Here is a 22,061-nt window from a genome sequence, read left to right as displayed (position 1 = left end):
AGTCCGCCTGCCGATGCAGGGGATACGGGTTCGTGCCCCGGTCTGGGAGGATCCCATATGCCGCGGAGCAGCTGGGCCCGTGAGCCATGGCTGCTGGGCCTGCGCGTCCGGAGCCTGTGCTCCGCGGCGGGAGGGGCCGCAGCGGTGGGAGGCCCGCGTGCCACAAAAAAAAAAAAAAAAAAAAAAAGTACCTGAAGTATTTTGATGTAGCTACACTCTTTGCAAGGTTAGTAAGCTGCACAGTGTAAATACTAGATACTAACCAGAAGCTGCTATGCCTGAGAACACTCCCCAGTAAAGCTGGAAGCAGATTTTCCTTATCAACCAGTTTCCAACGATGCCTGTGGTCAAAGGAGAACCCCACACAACAATGGGGTAGTAACAGAACCCTGGTGACACAGCCAGCCACGCACACGCAGCTAAGCGGGACCAGGAAACTCAGTCTGGCCAGTGAGACATAAGTGCAAGTGTCTAGTGGCTTTTTTTTTGCCACATCTCGTGGCATTTGGGATCTTAGTTCCCCGACCAGGGATCGAACCCACGCTCCTGGCAGTGGAAGCGAGGAGCCCTAACCACTGGACTGCCAGGGAAGTCCCTCTAGTGGCTGTTTTTAAGAATGCTCCATGAAAAAGAGGCAAAAGTAACCTTTCACTCTCCTCTTCATCCCATGTCCTATTGCCTGGAATGAAAACATGAGGGCTGGAGTCCTAGCCATCTTGGACCATGAGGCTAAGGGCCACCTCCCAGAGATGTCAAAGCAATCACCTGGAGGGAGCCTGGCTCCCTGCGTACTTTATGGAGCACAGCTGCCACTCCAGCCCCGGGGCCGACTCCTTGTACACTCCGATGTTGTTCAAGCCACTGTTATCGTAGATCTGAAATTCTAATAAACAGTATGCCTCAATTTTCACAATTCTCTACTTTAGCCAACTCTGGTGACCAGCCACCAGCAGCTGAGCATGTCAGTCTAGAGAATGTTCCCCACACACACCAAGGAGTTTCTGTCATCCAGGAGGTACAGAAGAACAACAGCTCATCTTTGCAGACGCTTACTATATCCAGACCCTGTACTGAGTGCTTTGAATGAACTGTCTCATTTAATTCTGCTCCAAACTCCATCCTGTTTGACTGAATGGAGGTGCTGGGGCACAGAGAAGTCCAGCATTGTCCTCGGTCACACAGCGAACAGGGACACAAACAAGACTGCGCACTCCAGGCTGTGCCCGAGCCCAGCCCCTCCCCTTCGTGGAGCCTGCTGAGGTCCAGGGGGAGCAGCCCCCCAGGCCCAACAAGCCCACCGTGGAGATGGTCCACCCACAGGGCCCAGTCCCCACTTCTATCTCCCGCAACAGTGGCACAGTGCTTCGCAAAAGACTCGTATTTAGAGAAATAAAAGTACCACTTCATGGTAAATGTTTCCTTCCTATCCCTTAGAGGAGAAAAGGAAAAAAAAACTTAGCATCTTACCTCAAAGGAACATTCAACATTTCTTTCATTTTTTTTGTGTGATAATCCCTTCAGGTCTATCTTTTCAACACTCACTGTAAAGGTAAACAAAACAAAACAAAACAACAACAAACAAAATTATAAAAATGAAGTAAGAGCTTGAAGTACATATGATTAGTGTGCATCGATACATTAGCAACTTTTCACAGTACGGCTCCCAACGCCCGGCCCCGTCTCCTCTGCGGTGGGTGAGCTCGCCAGGAACGAGGAGGCTGCTCGCTCGGGAATGGAGGGTGAAGTTGAAAGTGACACAGAAAAAACAGGCAAAAAATAAAAACAAATCATAGAAAAGAAAGAGATCGGTGCTTGAAAATGCACAAGGGCACAGACCAGAATTATAACTGAAGATCAGTTATGATCTGTTCTCATTTCTGAAAAACTAATGCTCAACGTTTTCCACTGTGATTATTTAGAGAGACAGCTGCCCAGAACCTCTCACTGGCATCTCCTCGTATCCTCCTTCTAGGACAAAGCCAGGCTGGAGGTGTGAGGACAGCAGCTGCGGAGGAGACCCTGCAGACCCCTAGCACTGCCTCTGCAAAACAGAGCAAGGATGGGCAGAGGCCGCAGTTGCACAGGTGGACAGGGATGAGAAAAGGCAGTCACCGTCAGAGAGTTCCAAAGCCATCACCTCTGCATACCTCTCTTTTCACACGCAAGGGTGCATTTTTTTTTTCTCCTCAAAAAGAAAACGATACAATTAAGCTTCTAAGCCCTTAAGCTTTAAGATGCAAATATTTGAGCACAAATATCTGTTGAAAATAAAACAGCACTTATCAAACATGATGTAGTTTCCAAACTCCCAAACCACATTAAGGTATGTCCTATTTCTGATTCAAATACTAAAGTTTCTGAAGTACCAAGTTAACTGATTCTTCAAGCTTATGAACCTTGGGCAGGCACGGGCAGTCAGCTCTTATGCAAAGACCCCGGCAAATGAGGGAGGCTTTACTTTCTGAACAGCACACACCCCTTCTTGCACTATTTTTCACCAACATTTCCAGAGGTCCCTTGGCTCTGCACTATGGGGATTTCTACAAAGCTTCAAAACCTGTCTAGCAGGACACACTCAACATAACCTATTAAAGCTATTAAGTTACACTTTCTGCAGACGCCCCATCTCCTGGTCAGCCATACCCTCCATAGTTTTCTCCGGGCCACCCCCAGAAAGCTTTGTGCTCAGAAGTTTGGAGGGAAAATCTGAGAAACTCCTTTTTGTAGGCTGCCCATGTACATTTAGCATATTAAAGGCTCTGAGAAGTCCTGCAACAAATAAATCTACATCTTTAAACCACAATTCCTCAACTGCTTTGGCCACAGAACTCTCTCCTCCCCTAACATGTCTGAGCACCCCAGAGAACAACGAGCGGCTCTGTGCACCGGGCTTCGGGGAAGGTTCTAACTCTGCACTGCCCACTGCTGCAGCCACTGACCACACGGGACCACTTAAGTTGGTACTAATTACAATTGAGTAAAATTAAAAATCTCACTCCTTGGTTGCACTAACCCCATTTTAAGCGCTCCCACACGTGGCTAGCAGCTACCACACTGCAGCAGACACAGAAGCCCGGTCATCCCAGGGAGCTCTACTGGGCGGCGCTGCTCTAAGCGAGGGGCAGGCAGGCTGCAGGCTGCCCTCGGCCTGTCTGTCTGTGTAAACGGGCTCTGGGGCACACGGCCACGCCGTGGGCAGACGTACCGTCAACGGGTGCTCTCCACCCGGCGACGGCAGAGCCCGGCGGTGGTGCCAGACTCCGCACGCTTCCCAGAGCCAGAAATACTGACTTTCTGGATCTTTGCAGAAAAAAGGGTGCCAATCCCTGCCCTAAACCAACAACTGTTCATTCACCAACTCGTCTTACAAAGCTCCTGCTGTGTACCGGGCCACGTTCCAAGGGCTGGGCACACAGCGACCAGCACCGTCGATGTGTTCTCGCACTCACAGAGGTTACGGCCTGGTGGGGAAAAGAGCTTCCACGCCCTGAACTTTTCTCATGAGTCTCTCTAATTTTATAAAGTTGCATCAGGGTTGATATGGATCTTGGGAGACACTAGAACCCATCTGGTTTAGAGTATTTTAAGCTTAAAATAGCATCTCACAGGAAGGAATTACTCTAAAGAAAAAAATAAGAATGTTTTCTTCCTTTCTGGCAAAACAAAGAAAACACTACATTTAGCAGCTGTGCACTGCCCGACCTCACTCAGTGAAACTACTCACTGTTCCTGTCTGACTTCCCCAGTCAGATTGTCAGCAAATAAACAGCTCTTATGTTTTCCCAATCACTATTTTTAAAAACTTACCCACAATGACCTCACCCTAATCCAGATCCTTTACTTTTTTAAACAACAGAATATACAAAGTCAATGAATACAGAAAAATGTTATTCGGCATTTTCCCAGGCCACAGAACACCAACGTGTACCTAAAAGTTCCAGGACTGAGTATGAGGATTTATGAAAAAAAAAGAAAAAACCCCAACTGGACTGAAAGCGGGAAGTGACTCATATCTGGACAGGAAAATGTGAAAAGCAGATGAATGTTACTCAGCTGTTTTCAAATAAAAGAGGCATTTTGGACCACAGGACTGAAACGTTTGCGAGACCTCTTCAAAATCACCAGCCCACCTGACTGGGTGCTCTCTGTCCGTGCCATCGGCCCTCTGCAGGCAGCTGCAGCGGCCCCGGCACTGCCAGGATGGCTCTGGACCAGATACATGGCTGGCCGACAAGCTCTGCTGCTTTTCTCTTGGTGCCGCGCCCACTGTGTGGCCACTAGGGGCTCTGAGGGTGGGAGGACGGCCCGCGGGGGCGGGGTCGAGGGGGATGGGAGAGATCGTGCGGACGGACTTCTGTAGCAGATGAGAGTGGCGACGGTGGCTAACACAGGGGGCGGCTGGGGCTGCTGAACTGGGCGGGCTGCAAAGGTGTGTAAGCATACTCTCGATTTTGGAACTATTAGAGACTATGTTTATAAAAATAAAAACATGAAAAATGCTTATAGTATTACCTGAAAAATTATAAACTGTATGTATAACGTGATTATAGTTGTTTAAAATGTTAAAGAAAGATTGACTAAAAATAAGTTATCAAAAATGATAGGGTTGGGCCTCCCTGGTGGCGCAGTGGTTGGGAGTCCGCCTGCCGGTGCAGGGGATACGGGTTCGTGCCCCGGTCTGGGAGGATCCCATATGCCGCGGAGCGGCTGGGCCCGTGAGCCATGGCTGCTGAGCCTGCGCGTCCGGAGCCTGTGCTCCGCAGCGGGAGAGGCCACAACAGTGAGAGGCCCGCGTACCACAAAAAAAAAAAAAAAAAAAAAAAAAAAAAAAAAAAAAAAAAAAATGATAGGGTTGGGCTTCCGTGGTGGTGCAGTGGTTGAGAGTCCACCTGCCGATGCAGGGGACATGGGTTCGTGCCCTGGTCCGGGAGGATCCCACATGCCGCGGAGCGGCTGGGCCCGTGAGCCATGGCCACTGAGCCTACGCGTCTGGAGCCTGTGCTCCGCAACGGGAGAGGCCACAACAGTGAGAGGCCCGCGTACCGCAAAAAAAAAAAAAAGATAGGGTTAATTGTGTTTGGTTGTGGAATTATGGGTAGTTTCCCTGCCACATTTCTGTAATGCGGTCTCATAATTTTAGAGTGTTTACCTACACGCATACAAATTTGCTGACGGCCCACTTAAAAGTCTACTGGTAGATAATGCGGCCTCCCTCCCTCCCACCACGCTGGTGAGCCCTGTAGATGGTGTCATCTGTCACACACGAAGTCCCAGTACTTTCTGAAAAGTGCCAGCAAACTTGTGTCAGCTTGAGGGGCTAGATACCAAACCATCACCTGCAGGGAGAGAACACATCCAAAGACAGGATTAGCACCGACTGGAAAGACCCCGAGCCCGAACGGGCGCGGTAGGAAGAGCGCTAGGGGGCTGGGAAGGACGTGAGCCTCGCTGGGGTCCAGACTGTGCAGAGGCTCAGGGCAGGGCACCCAGGGCTGGGACCCCGGAACTCGAGGGACCAGCCTGCTCTCACGTAGAGATGCAAAGAGCAAGGTGGTGTGCTGTTTGCTTTTAACATTTCGTGTGTTCAAACCTTTCTTCTTTTCTTATTCACGACGTACACTAGGAATTCCTCTCAAATCTTACAAGTTAGAGCACACCGCCTTCACTAAGATGTGTAATTGCACTGAACTACCATTTTTATAATTGGATCAATGCCTAATTTAAAAACCAGAACACTAACGTAACTGAAAAAGGAGGGAGGGAGGGAGATGTGCGTAGAAGAGACTGTAAAAGGCCCCGCAGTAACAGCCCAGGCAAGCATCCCGAAAGGCCTGAGCGGGGTCTGGAGGAGTCACAGACGATTTTCACACCGCCAGGACCAGAAAACCACTCCCCGGACCTCAGCCCAGGGAGCTCCTGCTAAAACCGCCACAGCCTAAGGGCCACCTTCGCTCAGCCTAACTGCCACAGCCTAAGGGCCACCAAGGGCCTTCAAACGATCTACAGGAGCTGATGGCCGGCCACCTCACACCGAGAGAACACGGCACCTAGAGGTGACGGCTTTAATATGTCCCAAGAACGCGGCACTCCTTTGGAACATTTTCCTTAAAGTCTTCTGGAAAAAACCGGTGGTTGGTAGTTTTCTGCCAATTATGTGTTTTACTTGATTTCAAAGTATCTTTATTAAATAGCTTAATTCTGTACGCTCAATAACAAGAAACCAAAACTGTGCCAAAAGAAAGCACAGTAAAGAGGGTATCATTCATGAGTAAAGGCAAAGATAGAAACAATCATGTTCCAGCACAACACCTTCTTCTCTCACGTCCTATACAACAGTGCTCAGTGTCTTCAGACTTAAAGAAACTGAACCAGACTAATATTTGAGATGCCTCCAGCTTTACAATTGTTATTACTGAAATCTAGTTTTCATCTAAAACTTGAAAACCTGTATTCTTAAAAGTCTCAGTTGAATAATGATGTTCCTAAAATATCAAGTTACTTTCTCACTTTCATTTAGTTGTCTGTGTTAATGGGAATAATTTTTTAAAACACTGCTTCTTTTAACTGTCCTTAAAATTCAAACATTCACTACTATGCTGATTAAACTGATCCTCTTTCCTACATCTTTTTAGGTCATGTCATATTTAAGAACTCTGTAACTTATTTTTCTTTGATTTTTTATCATCTAGCTACCTTGCACTAATTTGATTTGTTAGTTCTCCAGAAATATAGAAACAAAAGCAGTACATGATCCAGAAAACATAAAGCTGATAAAACATATTTCTAAAGTAGTAAAAGTAGGAAATGAACACACATTCCATTGGAATGGTTAGTGATATGGCACTTGAATCTAGGGGCCTGAGGAATTCACTTGTTTATGTATTAAGGGAAATGTTTTATTCAGCCTTAGTACGCACGAGGCACAGGAGCAGCCGTAAGTGATGGAAAACTGACACAGTTCACAGCAGTGCCGTGGGGCTAGACCTCAAAGGGAAGGGCTCAGCGGGCAGAGTGACATGGCAGTCAAGACCCAGGTATGACAGCACCTGTGCTGGACGAAGCTGTGTGGTGGCGGAGACGGGTGACAGGAGGCCAGGGCAGAGAGGACAGACCCACAACCCACTCGGCAGGACCAGGGAAGCCCAGGGGCTCTGCAGTCAGACAGGATGTCTGAAATGTGACACTTTCCAGCCCCGTGACCTAGGGCGCAGTTATTTTATCCCTGAACAAAACGAGCTCTGTGGGACTGCGGCATCACCTGGCGGGCTTCCACAAACTCCAAGCGGCTTCCCAAGGAAGGCTGTACCTGAAAATCTTCACAATCAATAGTACAGAGAAAAAGGTAATGCTTTCACTTCATGTATACTTGAGTTTCCTTTTCTATTCTCTTCTAACACAAGTGTTGGGATCTCAGGGTTGAGATCCCAGCTTAACTTAGGAACGCTGCTTATCTGTGACTCAGTTCTCCTGTCTATGAAATGGGGACTGTCGTTAGAACGAACCAGCTTATACCTGAGCCCCACAGGTTCTTAGGAAGACCAGATGAGTTAATGTATGTAACGAGCTTGGACACCACCTGGCAAGAGCAGTCAGGGTTTCAAACTGTCCTTACTGCTGTCCCCTGAGCCTCAGTACGGAAGAAATACAAAAGTCTGACCTCTTTACAAGCTAAATTGTGTCACTGAAAACTTCTAAGAAGCAGAGACAACCCACAACAGAAGTGGGATACAGAAAAGACAGCAAGAAAACTTTAATAACACTCAGAGTGGCTTCAGACTTTCCGAAGAGCAGTAACAGGGCACCGGTGAAAGTGCGAACAACAAAACCAGGTTTACCTGATGGTCAATTTCCGGGCGGAGGAGACCACCTTCCCCATGACCACTGGCTGGAGAATACCGTAGATAATTAGCAAGGTCTGACTATTGTCTAAGGATTATGATGTCTGAGAGCAGACAGTAACGGTCCTACCACAGCTCTGCCTTCCCGCACCCAGGCACATGGGCAAGAGAGTGACAGACACAGCCGTTCAACTGGCAATTATATTAAAAAACAGGAACGAGGGGAGTCTTGATAATTGTGCCTACAGGAAAAAGCACAATGGTGAAGGAAAGGCCTTCCCCTTAAGACTGCGAGGGTGTAGGACACAGGCTCCAAAGGTGCGGGGACAGGCTGGGGACAAAGGAAGCAACGCCCCATCGGGAAGCGCTCCTCCCTGGCGACACATGCAAGGAAGAAGTGCCTCGGAGCGAGTGAGTGACAACCACCCACCCGGAAACTGAGGTCCTGCTGTGTCTTCAGAAAGACTGACCCTCCAGCTGAGCCAGAGGTGAGCCGACCACGCGCTCCCAGGGCTGCTAGGAGGGCGATCTTCCCCCACACACACCGAGCGCGTTTCCAGGCACCCGCGCCCGGCTCTAGACCAGGAGGCCCGGAGAGCCCTGTCTCTCCCCAGCGAGCCCCCCAAACCCCACACAGCTGGCCCGGGGCCAGCCGGCCCAACTCTTGTCTAGTGTGGCTGCACAAAGCCAGACCTTCAAGAACCAGGGAGCTCGGCCTCCACCCAGACGTGCCCTGCCGTCTCCAGAGCTGCACTGTCCACGCTGAGCTAGCGCAACTGCATGAAATAAAGCTAAAAGTTCAGGCCCTTACTCGCGTGAGCCACATTTTCCAGGCTCGGAAGGCACGCGTGGCTGGTGGCGACTACGTCAGTGCAGAGAGAACATACCGTTACTGCACAGAGCGCTACAGGACGGCGCTGCCCTACAATTCAGGACCCACTGCAGTGTGGGGCAGGGAGAGGCACAACAACTTTCACTTTTTCCCCCTTAATAAACATCAAGACGTGAGATGTTTACAGCCGAGATCCACTGGTGTGTAACTTGCAGAATTTAGAAAAATAGTACATCCTACTAAGACTAGGATCCCCAAAGACCTGAGGGCATTTAACCAAACGCCACTGCGAACATCTCCTCCTACATCCGATGCTGCTCCCCTCTGACCCTGCAGACCAAGCGCTCACCTCTGGAGTGCTTCCCTCCAGGCCTCTTGGGCAGCGACTCCTCAGTGGAATGCGCGGATGTGTGCAGGGCGTTCTCCAAACTGTTACCGACACTGCTGACGGGGGTCTCCGTCCTGGGAGTGACCTCAGGGGACAAAAATAGAAACATCTTATTTTCTTCCATGTAGTTCATATGGAATGATTTCCATTTTTATTTAAAAGACATTTCAGTTTATTGTAGCTTCAAACTTTTCTATAAAATGTGTATCACTAGTGCAACTACAAAGCACTTCCGGCGAAAGACAAAAATTTCACCAACCCACTCCTCAGCACTGAAATTTAAAAACATCCCAAGTTTGAGCAAACGTGGAAGTTCATGTCTTGTGCCAGTGGTTCACGTGCTGGATAGAAACTGTTAACCAAGCCATCAGGAATCATATACCTAAATCTGAGGCACAACCTGATTTTTTATTTCTTCAAATCATAGAGTTTCCTATAAAATTAATTACACAGCAGGACTTAATACAGTCCTTCTATAAATCTTGAAAAAAAAATAATAAAATGCTCTTTAAAAAAAACCAGTAAAGAACAGAATACAACTTGATCTAATTGGGGGTACATTTTTAAAAAGCAGATTCTAAAATTACATTACAATTCCATTTGTGGGAATTTGTCATACTAAGTACTTACACGTGAGAAAGATGTGGGGCGGGACGCTCACTGCAGCATTTGTAATAGTAAGATACTGAAAACACCTTAAACAGCTACTGAGAGAGACCCAATAAATAAAGGACTGCTGCCCACAGATCCCCACTCTGCACGGTAAGGAAAGCTCACCCAGACCAAGTGTCCAAGACAAGCCAGAAGGAGTGTTCCGTGCCCCCTCCCGTCTTAGGGTTACAGTGAACGTGTCCATGTGTAAATAAACAGTCAGGGCCCGGAAGGATACGGCAAACTCGTACCCATAAGTGATTTCAAGAAATGAGAGGAGGCTTTCTTGGGCAGGGCGGGGAGGGTGCAATAACTTTCTTTTTTTCCCTGTAATAATGACCAGTATTTGAAAATTTTATAGCCAAATATATTTACTACTTGTAGGATTTAGAAGAATAAAAATGACCAATGCTTTAATGTCTTCATATTCACAATTTAATGTACATCAAAATTTCAACGGACAGTAGAGAAAAATTAAAATTTTAAAGTTTATCAAAAGAGTTGAGTTTTAGGGCTTCCCTGGTGGCACAGTGGTTGAGAGTCCGCCTGCCAGTGCAGGGGACACGGGTTTGTGCCCCGGTCCGGGAAGATCCCACATGCCGCGGAGCAACTAAGCCCGTGCGCCACAACTACTGAGCCTGTGCTCTAGAACCTGCAAGCCACAACTACTGAGCCCACGTGCCACAACTACTGAAGCCCGTGTGCTAGAGCCCGTGCTCCACAACAAGAGAAGCCACCACAATGAGAAGCCCGCGCACCGCAACGAAGGAGTGGCCCCGCTCGCCGCAACTAGAGAAAGCCCAGGCCCAGCAACGACGACCCAACGCAGCCAAAAATGAATGAATGAATGAATTTAAAAAAAAAAAAAAAAGGTGGAGAAACACCATACTACATACACAACAAAGGAGAAGATTTGGGAAAAAGTGGAGTATGCCTTCTGGTCCCAACCCTGACCCATGTCAGGAAGCTCTCTGGCCTTCACTGTCCCTGGTTCTCCTTGTTACCTGGACAGCAGGTGGGCGGCAGCACAGCCCTGTGCCCTGCTGTGTAAAGCCTGGGCCCGGGGCATCAGGCAGAGGCAGAGGGAGCGGAGCAGGCGGAGGTGGCACCACTCCTGCAGGGCAGGACGGTACATGCCATCTCGGAGACGAGACACCCAACCCTTCACAGATGGAGCCGCAGCGACACCACAGGCTGCCCACAACAAGCTCCACCTGCTCTGCCTGCCAGCCTCTGGCCAGGAAGGCCTCCTGCTGTGCACGGGGCCACGCAAGGACCCCACGCAAGGACAGCAACTCACCGCAGGCCTGGTTAGTCTGCAAGTTTATGTAGCTCAAGGAAAGATCTCCTCCCCACCCAGTATTCCTCCAAAAGGCCAATTCATTTGATAACATTTACCAAGATGTTATCAAGACAGCTACATTTTTCAGTTACTTATATTTATAATTTAACTAAATTGGATTATTTCCTTTAGGTGTGGCAAAGTTTCTTTCATCATCCAATGGTCAGAGTATTCCAGAAATGAACTTCTCTCCTATTAAATAAGATAACAGCACTAACAGGTACAAGTAATTACTCAAAGAGCAAGAGTTTAAATTCCAAACAGTAAATATTACTTTGGGAAACAACTCAGGAGGTTACTATTTTCAGCTATACACTGAACATAATGGCAGCAGACTCCCTGCATCTGACCTGACTCCTAGGAGCCCCTGTGTTCTCTTAGCTGCCCTGGCAAGTAATTCTAAGTCCTGGTCCTAAGGAGAGAGAGGCTGAGCTGTCTCAACAACCGACAACGGACACACTGGGCCTGCTGGCCAGGGAGGAACCTCTCTGCCCCAAGCAGAGACACACATGCCCCTGCCCACCCTGCAGCAGCCCAAACGGCCCAAGCAGAATGCCATGCTCCAGACTCTCAGCCTGTGGGGAGGTGGGGGCAAGAGTGGGCCAAGTGCCCTGCAGACCCTCTGGTTAACACCGTGGCTGGAGAACGCAGCTTGTGGAGCAGGGGAAGCAGACCCGCACAGGGTTCTCAGCCCCGCCTGCACGCGGAACCCCGGGGCACTAGAAGAATGCAGGCCAACACCCCGCCAAGCCGACCAGGACTTCTGGACTGCGGCCGGGACGCTGGTGTGGTTCTTTTGTTTTGTGCGTGAAGCTCCCAGGGCCCCACGTCCAGGTGTCTGACTGTCCCCAGAGGAGAACAGCGAGCTCCTTCCCTGGATTCACAGGAAAAGCTACAGGTGTAGGTCAATGTGCCGTGGCTACAAACAGAAAGGGAAAATCTGTGAGTTCCCCATTGAAATGTATGCACTGCATCTGACATAAATACATGAAAGAAAACTCTTTAAAACTGTAACTACTGGAAAAAAAAATACATGTTTTCCTCGGTACTTTTTCCCCAAAGCATTTCTTCCTAGTCTTCCAAATGTTCACTTTTTCCAACCAAGCCTTTATCTTTGCTCCTTTGTTTACATTGAAAGCTGTCTTCACTTGCATTTCCCAGAAATGCTGTTTGGGGTTATTTTTGGTCAAGTTAATTTGCCCCATGTGACCTATGCAGTTCAGCTCAAGTGCTCTCTGACTCAGGCTCACAAGCAGGGCCCAGTCAGCAGCTGGGTGGACGCAAGAATAAAGACTCGCTCGGCTCCCAGTGTCACCTTCTGCTGCTGCGGGGAAGGCACTGAGAAGATGCTCTCCGACTCCAGGGCCCAGCTCAACCCTGACGGATGTTTCCCATTGGGCTCAAAGTCCCTTTCCCTGCAAGCGGCTCTATTTCTAAACGACGCCCGACGTGCTTGCCGGCCAGCTCACCTCCCGTTTCACCTTCACAGCCGGCCTCTCCTACGGCCCATGGGGTCTGGCTCCTGTCATGGCCCTGACATCCCCCATGGCTCCCCTCCGCTCCATCCACTGCGGCCACCGGGGGTGGGACCGACGGCCGGGAGGCCTTTGCCCCACCTGTGCCCTCAGCCGGGAGCCCCTCGACCCCATCTCATGCATGGCTCTGGCTCCACAGCCACGGCCGCAGCCCACTGACCATGCCACCATGGCCAAAACTTCGTCTGGCAAACGTTCAGCTTCCTCCACTGCACCTAGCTCGTAGGGTTTTTGTGAGAATTAAATGAAAAGCATTTAAAGTAGTTAAGTGTGCTGGAAAAACAGCCAGGACTCAGTGAGATGTTAGCGGCTGCTATGACCATTGCACGTGCCGGCCAGCCATGAAGGCCATTACACAGGCTCAAGTGCCAACACACGGCGCTGTGAGGACACGTGGAGGCGACACATGCCCACGAGGTCCCACAGAGAACTCCCCTGGGCGGCCTCGAATCCGGGGGCAGGGTCCATGCTCGACCCCGCTGTCCGCACCCCGAGTGCAGCACGCAAAGCTGCACTGCTGACCACACCCAGGGTCCAGGTCCAGGGAGCCCCACGGTTTCCACATCCCCGCCCCTGGAATCTGAGGGCTGCCTCCCCCTCTAAATAGACACTCCACCTACAGATGGACTCTTCCGTGACAAGCGATCAGCACACTGCAACTACAGGTAGACAAATGCCCTTACGAGCAATGCTCACATGTCACAGGCGAGCAATCTCATCCCCAACCAGCAAGTGCAAATCGGTGCAAGTGTCTCAACAGCAATTAGGTGTATGTAACCAACTTTTATGACATCTGTACCTTTGGACCCACTAATCCCGCTGGGAGGAATCTATCCTAAGAATATAGCCAGCGATACAAAGGTTTGTGCGCAAGAAGGTTCATCTTAGCTTTAGAAGACAAAAACAGGGAATTCCCTGGCAGTCCAGGGGTGAGGACTTTGAGCTTTCACCGCTGAGGGTGTGGGTTCAATCCCTGGTAAAGTAAGATCCCGCAAGCCATGCAGCACGGCCGAAAACAAACAAAAAAAAATGACATCAATATCCAGCAAGATTAATATTTAAGTACGTAAATAAATTTACATCCAGGGGCTTCCCTGATAGCGCAGTGGTTAAGAATCCGCCTGCCAATGCAGGGGACACAGGTTCGAGCCCGGGTCCGGGAAGATCCTACATGCCGCAGAGCAACTAAGCCCGTGAGCCACAACTACTGAGCCTGAGCTCTAGAGCCCACGAGCCACAACTACGGAAGCTCTCACACATACAGCCCGTGCTCCACAACAAGAGAAGCCACCACAAGGAGAAGCCCGCACACCCCCTCACCACAACTAGAGAAAGCCCGCGCGCAGCAACGAACACCCAACGCAGCCAAGTAAATAAATAAATAAATAAATTTACATCCATATGATTAAATGTTATGCAGCCTTTAAAAAATAATTTCAGAAAATGAAAGGCAAGAACACTCACACTTAGACATGTGAATTTCGTAACATATAAATCATGTAGATACATATATTACAGGCATTGAAAAAAGAAGAAAACATGCCATAATTTTAATAGTATTTACTATCTGAGCGATTAAATATATACTTTTCTGTTTTTCAATTTTTCTGGAAGGAACGATCACTATCAGAATTAGGGGAAAAGTTAAAGACACTAAGTCTAAATGAGAGCACCTTCCTACGAGATGCAAACAGCATGAAAAAGTCCAACAAAAGCAACTCCTAAAACCGCAACCGCTCATCCCTCACACGGCTGTCCTGTCTCCCCAGGCCTGGCGCTGTCTGGGAGCTGTCGGAGGTGCTGAGCAGCACCGGCAGGACAGGAAACCCGTGGTCCAGGGAGGACGGCGGAGCTGAGGCCTCATGGGGCCGGAGTCAGCCGAGCAAACACCTGCAGGAAGGGCTCCCAGGAGCAGGGACAGATGGGTCGGGGCCCCGCGTCTCCAAGAGCTGGGCAGGAAGGCCTCCTGGGCTGAAGCTCAGGAACGCCAGGGACCTCCAAGCACAAGCATGAACTCCAGCAACTACAAACAGAGTCCCTGATTTTCAACGTGTTTTCCAAGTACCACCTCTATACTGGAAAGAGCAACATGTTAAATACTTCTAAGTCAGTGGGAAAAAAATACATAAAATCAAAAAGAAAAGTGATTTGTAAGCATTTTACTAAAATAGTGATTATGTGTCTCTAAAACCCAGAACGAGAAAATAGATAGTTTAATAGTGAAAGCTATTTGCTGACTTAGGACAAGCGGAAGCCAGAGCTAACCAAAAACCATTTTCCACATAAAAACACTGCTTTTAATATTTCTTACCCTAGGGCTCTCTGCTCATTAAAAAAGAGAAAAGGAGGGAGAAAAAACGATTACTGCTCAAAAATCTCAGCACAAGGTACCAAGTACGTAACCAGATGAGTTCCAGCAAAGCGGCTCGAAAGCCATGCTCTTCCCTAGCCGCCTTCAGGGCGGTGCAGCCCCACTGCGCACCCAGCCTCACTGTGCACATCGGGAAGCTCAGCAATTCAACTCCAGGCCACCCTGCAGCCGGCAGCCGGCGGTTAAACCAGAGCCCGGCGGTGGGGAAAGGCGCCCGGAGCCTGTCACCTAGCAGGGGCCACCATTGTCCAGCTGGAGACATGGCCGAGGTGCAGGGCGTAGCAGGACAGGCTTCGTCTGAACAGCCGCACTGCCAGCCTCTCATTCAAAGGTTTATTTTAAACAATGTCAACAGCTTAGGTGTATTCTCCTAGATCTGAACAGACAACAGGCAGCAAATTTAAGGCGGGGGCGGGAGAGCATTAAAAACAGTGGTGTCGAGAGAAAGGTGCAATGTTAGTGGGAAGGACCACGAATGACGCAAGGGGTCACGCAGGGTCACGCAGGAGTATTATTATTAAACCCAGAACTTCAAAAGGCAGAGCCACGTGGGATCTCAATAAACTCTGAAAACAACACTGAATGTAAAATACATTCAGGGGCTTCCCTGGTGGCGCAGTGGTTGAGAGTCCGCCTGCCAATGCAGGGGACACGGGTTCGTGCCCCGGTCCGGGAAGATCCCACGTGCCGCGGAGCAGCTCGGCCCGTGAGCCGTGGCCGCTGAGCCTGCGCGTCCGGAGCCTGTGCTCCGCAACGGGAGAGGCCACAACAGGGAGAGGCCCTCGTATCGCAAAAAAAAAAAAAAACCCCACTCAGGAAGGCATCCCCTCCCCCTTTAGGAAAAACGTAAGGCATGTGACCTGTGTACTCGTGGAAACCACTTCAAATGCAGGGCTGCGGTCCTCTGCACGGCAATGTCAATTTCAGGTAGTTTCTTCTCGTGGACATCACAGCCGAAGTCGGTCCTTTTTACCCTCAGGACTTTTGACATTAAGTGCATACTACACACCATATTGTTAGCGTGCACATTTTGGCCAGAGTGTGCTTAAATATTGGGGTTTTCTTTGAGAACATGAGTCAAAGTCTAGTCATAATGAGTAAACTGGGCTCTAATGACCATTTTGGTTCTTGACGTAATATTCAAGCACCAGAGATTAACCTCGCAGAGCAGCACGTGTTCCAGTGGTTGCTGTACGATCCCCCGGGGTGCGAGCCACAATACAGGTTCAGTCCAGAACCCTGGGGCATCCAGGATGGGGGACAACAGGCACCCAAAGCAGCTGGAAATGAGCAGGAGCCACCCAGCTGAAGGCAAGGACGTATCAAAGGTCCAGAAAGCATGAGTAGGCCCTGGGGATTTACTTCTACAGGAGCCACTTGAGCAGACGCCTGTTACGAGCACAGCCAAGCTGCTCAGTCTCTCAGGGCCAGGTAGCTGTTCAGGGAAAGATCAGGCCGGAAAGGGCCCAACGCATGATCAGAGAAGACACTCAGGTCGAGAAATTCAAGAGGCACCTCCAGCCGCAGATGTCAGCAGACCCTGCACATGAGAGGCACACAGGTATGGGTGCTGAGCCTGCCCTTTCACACATGAGACCCTCCTCAGCACCCTGAGTGCCAGAACATTTCAACAAGCATCTTATGTGCAGTCTCCAAAGGACATGCAAATCTCAAGGCACCGGGCCAGCCCATTTCTCCGCCTCTGCCCAGAGCCTCACCTTTACAGTGACGCGAGTCACAGCAAGCAGGAAGCACTCCTTCACAGCTATACTTCCTTGGGGAGCATTACTCCTTCTTGGACACATGGTCTACACTGAGCACAACACTTGGATTACAAAACACAGGTGGTTCTCCATTCAATAACAGCTGAGTAGTCAGAGCAATATTTTGCAGATAACCATAAGCTCTGGACAAAGCATATAAAACAATGAACCGACACAGCCAAACACAGGAGAAACCAGGGGGAGGTCTCAGCTTGGAAGTGAGACGTGCACGGATGAGCTCATGTCCAGCAGGCCCGGGCCTCACCAGAGAGAAGAGCAGCTGAAGTTCAGGGAGGGCCCCAAGCCTCACCAACTCGGAAAGCCAGAGATCGGAATGCTGGTGGACTCCAGCAGCTGGAAAGCGAGGGAAACCCCGAAAGGAGAGCGCCCGGAGGGGAACAGCAAATTCTGCATATGACTCCTGCCCACACTCCACATGAGCCCTGAGCCGGGCGCCAAGGGCAGGCTCCGGGTGGTCACCCCAAGACCAATCAGCTGCACAGACCGCAGCAGCCAGTGGACACCGGAGAGGGGCCTGGGAGGAGCCCAGCCAGGTCTACTACACCAAACAAACACAACTGGGCACCAACACCCTTCAGGAGGACAGAACAAAATGCAGAGTTTCTACAACGCCTCATACACAAAGTCCAAGAAGCGATCCGTAATTACCAGACACGTAAAGAAACGACAACGAGACCCACACAGAGAGAAAAGGAGGGCAGGCACAAGACAAGCCGTAGCTGGGGCCCGAGGCAAGGGGCGAGAAGCGGCTGCTGTAACGAGGCTCCAGGACGGGAGGGAAAATATGCCCATGGTATACGAACCAAGAGGAGATCTCAGGAGAGAAACAGAAACTGTTTCTAAAAATGGAAATTCAGGAAGCAACCAATGTCTTTCAGGAAGTGAATGGATGAATAAACTGTGAACTTCCAGACAATATGACCCAGCTCTGTAGAGAAATGAGCTCTCCAGCCATGAAAAGATGTGGGGGAGGCTTAAATCCATGTTCCTAAGTGAAGAAGCCCATCTGATCCCAACCATGTGACATCTGGAAAAGGCAAAACTATGGAGACAGTCAAAAGATCAGTGGTGGCCAGGGGTTGGGGGGGTTATGAATGGGTGGAACACAGAGGATTTTAACGACAGTGAAAATACTCTGTAATACTGTAACAGTGGATATACGTCATTACACATTTGTCCAGACCTATAAAATACACAACACCAAGAGTGAGCCCTAATGTAAACTGTGGACTTTGGGTGATTATGATCAATTTTTCTGGGAACCTAAAAGTGCTCTAAAAAATTGTCCTGGGCTTCCCTGGTGGCGCAGTGGTTGAGAGTCCGCCTGCCGATGCGGGGGACACGGGTTCGTGCCCCGGTCCGGGAGGATCCCACATGCCACGGAGCGGCTGGGCCCGTGGGCCATGGCCGCTGAGCCTGCGCGTCTGGAGCCTGTGCTCCGCAACGGGAGAGGTCACAGCAGTGAGAGGCCTGCGTACCACAAAAAAAATAAAAAATAAAAATAAAAAATTGTCCTAAAATAACAAAGAAAATTTTAATGGAAATTCTAAAACAAAAAATGCTATTTCTGAAATAAAAAACCCACTGGGTGGCCTTAACAGCAGTTTGGAATTAATAGAAGAGTCAGTGAATTTCAAGACAGATCAGCAGAAAGTGTCCAATCCAAAACACAGAGAGAGAGAAATATTTTGGGGGAAAAAAAAAAAAGAAGAACAAAGCTTCCAGAACCTGTGGAATAATATCAAAAGGTTTAACATACCTGCAGCTAGAGTCCCAGAAGGAAAGAGAGATGGAGACAGGAAAAAACATGGAGAAATTATGGCTGAAAATCTCCCCAATTTAGTAAAAGACATAAATTTACAGATCCAGTAAGTTCAAAGAACAGCAAACAAGATAAATTCAAGAAAACAACACAGTCAAGCTGCTCCAATACCAAAGCCAGAGGTGATCTTGAAACCAGCCAGAAGAAAACAGCACTTTAGATACAGAACCATAAAACAGATGATGGCCAGAAGACATGTCTCAACTTTTTTAAAAGCTAGAAGAAAAAGAACAGTCAACAAAGAATCCTACATCCAGTGAGAACACCCTTTAACAATACAGGGCAAACCAAAGCATTTTTGGATAAAAGAAAACAGAGAATTTCTTGCCATCAGCCCTGCACTCCAAAACATGCTGAAGAAAAGATTTCCAGACTGAAGGGATATGGTAACAAACTGGTTCTTCTGTAAGAAATGGCAAATACATGGGTAAACATAAAAGACTATATTTTATTTTAACTTAAAAAAATATATTCCTATTAAAGCAAAAAATATATTGTAAAACTAAACAGCATATACAGAAGCAATACATATTTAACCACAGCATGAAGGACAGAGAAACCTTACGGGGACAATACAACTGCAAGATTCTCACTCTCCACATGAACTCCAGGAAGGCAGACTGTGAAACTTCAGTAACCCCTGGACCAGCCACTAAAAATCATGCAACAAAGCAAGCCCATAGCTCAAATGGAGTCTATGAGTCCCCTTAAATGACGTTCCAGAAAAGGTGGAACTAATCAGTGGTGGGGGGAAAATAGAAGAGAAAAAAAAGAAAAAAGGCAGGAGGTAGGAGATAGCAGGGTTTGGTGGCAGTAAAGGTGGGAACTGACCCAAAACAGAATGAGGACATTTTCTGGGGTGACAGTAACGTTCTGTATCTTGGTAGGGGTTCATTCATTTACCAAAACTCAAGTGGTGAAAAACTCACTCACTCACATGATACACTTAAAATGTGTGCATTTTGTGATACACCATGTTAATAAATTGAAGAATAAAAACCATATTATCATCTCAATAGATGAAGAAAAAGTTTCTGATAAAATTCAACATCCATTTATGATAAAAACTCTTCAGAAAGTGGGCAAAGATGGAATATACCTCAACATAATAAAGACCATAGATGACAAACCCACAGCCAACATCATTCTCAACAGTGAAAAGCTGAAAGCTTTCAGCTAAGATCAGGAGTAAGACAAGGATGCCCACTCTCGCCACTTTTATTCAATGTAGTTTTGGAAGTCCTAGCCATGGCAATCAGAGACAAAAAAGAAATAAAAGGAATCCAAATTGGAAAAGAAGTAAAACTGTCACTCTTTGCAGATGACATGATACTATACATAGAAAATCCTAAAGATGCTACCAGGAAACTGCTAGAGCTTATGAATGAATTTGGTAAAGTTGCTGGATACAAAATCAAATACTATCCTATGCCCCAGCTGCTTAACTTCATTAAATTCTTTAATTCACTGTGTATCTGAAAGCTCCTGGCAATGGTGGAAAGCTTTTATCCCAGAGGGGTGGGTGGGGGAGTGGGAGCCAGAGTCCACTTCTGTCAAAATTCATTTTTATTGGTGAAGAATAGACACTTATTCCAGTTGTTATACTTGAAGTCGCTAATAAAAAAAAAGAATTTAAAATTAAAAAAAAAATCTGTTGCATTTCTATACACTAACAATGAAATATCAGAAAGAGAAATTAAGGAAACAAGCCCATTTACCATCTCATCACAAAGAATAAAATACCTAGTAATAAACCTACCAAAGGAGGCAAAAGACCTGTACTCTGAAAATTACAAGATGAAAGAAACTGAAGTCGACACAAACAGGTGGAAACATATACCATGTTCTTAGATTGGGAGGATTAACATTGTTAAAATGACCACACTACCCAAGGCAATCTACAGATTCAATGCAATCCCTATCAAATTACCAATGGCATTTTTCACAGAAATAGAACAAAACACTTTTTAATTTGTATGGCAGCAAAAAAGACCCTCAGTAGCCAAAACCACCTTGAGAAAGAAGAATGCAGCTGGAGGAATCACGCTCCCTGACTTCAGAGTATACTACAAAACTACAGTAATCAAAACAGTAATGGTATTAGCACAAAAACAGAAATACAGATCAACGGAACAGAACAAAAAGCCCAGAAATAAACCCACACACCTTAGGGGTAAAACGGGAATAAAGACACAGACCTACCTTAGAACGGACTTGAGGATATGGGGAGGGTGAAGGGTAAGCTGTGACAAAGTGAGAGAGAGGCATGGACATATATACACTACCAAACGTAAGGTGGATAGATAGTGGGAAGCAGCCGCAGAGCACAGGGAGATCAGCTCGGTGCTTTGTGACCGCCTGGAGGGGTGGGATAGGGAGGGTGGGAGGGAGGGAGACGCAATAGGGAAGGGATGTGGGAACAGATGTGTATGTATGACTGATTCACTTTGTTATAAAGCAGAAACTAATAATAAATAAATAAATAAATAAATAAATAAAAATAAATAAATAAAATAAATAAACCCACACACTTACAGTCAGGAGGCAAGAATATAAAATGGAGAAAAGACAGTCTCTTAAATAAGTGGTGCTGGGAAAACTGGACAACTACATGTAAAAGAATGAAATTAGAACATTCTCTAACACCATATACAAAAATAAACTCAAAATGGATCAAAGACCTAAATGTAAGACTGGATACTATAAAACTCCTAGAGGAAAACACAGGCAAAACACTCTTTGACGTAAATCGTAGCAGTATTCTTTTGATCTGTCTCCTAGAATAATGGAAATAAAACAAAAATAAACAAATGGGATCTAATTAAACGTAAAAGCTTTTTACACAGCACAGAAAACCATAAACAAAACAAAAAGACAACCTATGGAATGGAAGAAAATATTTGCAAACAATGCGACCAATATGGGATGAATTTCCAAAATATACAAACAGCTCATGTGGCTTAATATCCAAAAAGCAAACAACCTAATCAAAAAAATGGGCAGAAGGACTCCCCTGGTGGCGCAGTGGTTAAGAATCCACCCACTAATGCAGGGGACACAGGTTAGAGCCCTGGTCCGGGAAGATCCCACATGCTGCCGAGCAACTAAGCCCGTGCGCCACAACTACTGAAGCCCGTGCACCTAACAGCCCGTGCTCCGCAACAAGAAAGCCACTGCAATGACAAGCCCGCACACCGCAATGAAGAGTAGCCCCTGCTCGCCACAACTCAGAGAAAGCCCGCGTAAAGCAACGAAGACCCAACACGGCCAAAAATAAATAAAATAAATAAATTTTTTTTAAATGGGCAGGAAACCTAAATAAGCATTTCTCCAAAAAAGATATACAGATGGCCAACGGGCACATGAAAAGATGCTCCACATCACTAATCATTAGAGAAATGCAAAACAAAACTACAATGAGGTATCATCTCACACCCGTCAGAATGGTCATCATCAAAAAGTCTACAAATAACAAATGCTGGAGAGGGTGTGGAGAAA

At 47.7% G+C, this 22,061-nt stretch overlaps 1 protein-coding gene across 1 annotated transcript in view; it reads right to left on the bottom strand.

Moving 5' to 3' along the window:
* Positions 1–22,061, bottom strand: part of ZCCHC14 (zinc finger CCHC-type containing 14) — a gene marked incomplete at both ends in the record, with an annotated part of 56,939 nt that overhangs the window by 21,272 nt on the left and 13,606 nt on the right. The window contains 2 exons of the mRNA XM_079723161.1: positions 1,468–1,541; positions 9,020–9,143. Coding sequence (XP_079579287.1) covers positions 1,468–1,541; positions 9,020–9,143 — 198 coding nt within the window. The remainder of the gene's footprint in view (positions 1–1,467; positions 1,542–9,019; positions 9,144–22,061) is intronic.

This window comes from Hyperoodon ampullatus, assembly GCF_949752795.1.
Source record: "Hyperoodon ampullatus genome assembly, chromosome: 18".
Taxonomy (NCBI): domain Eukaryota; kingdom Metazoa; phylum Chordata; class Mammalia; order Artiodactyla; family Ziphiidae; genus Hyperoodon; species Hyperoodon ampullatus.
The sequence above is the reverse complement of the archived record's forward strand: the minus strand, read 5'-3'. Positions and strand labels throughout refer to the sequence as shown.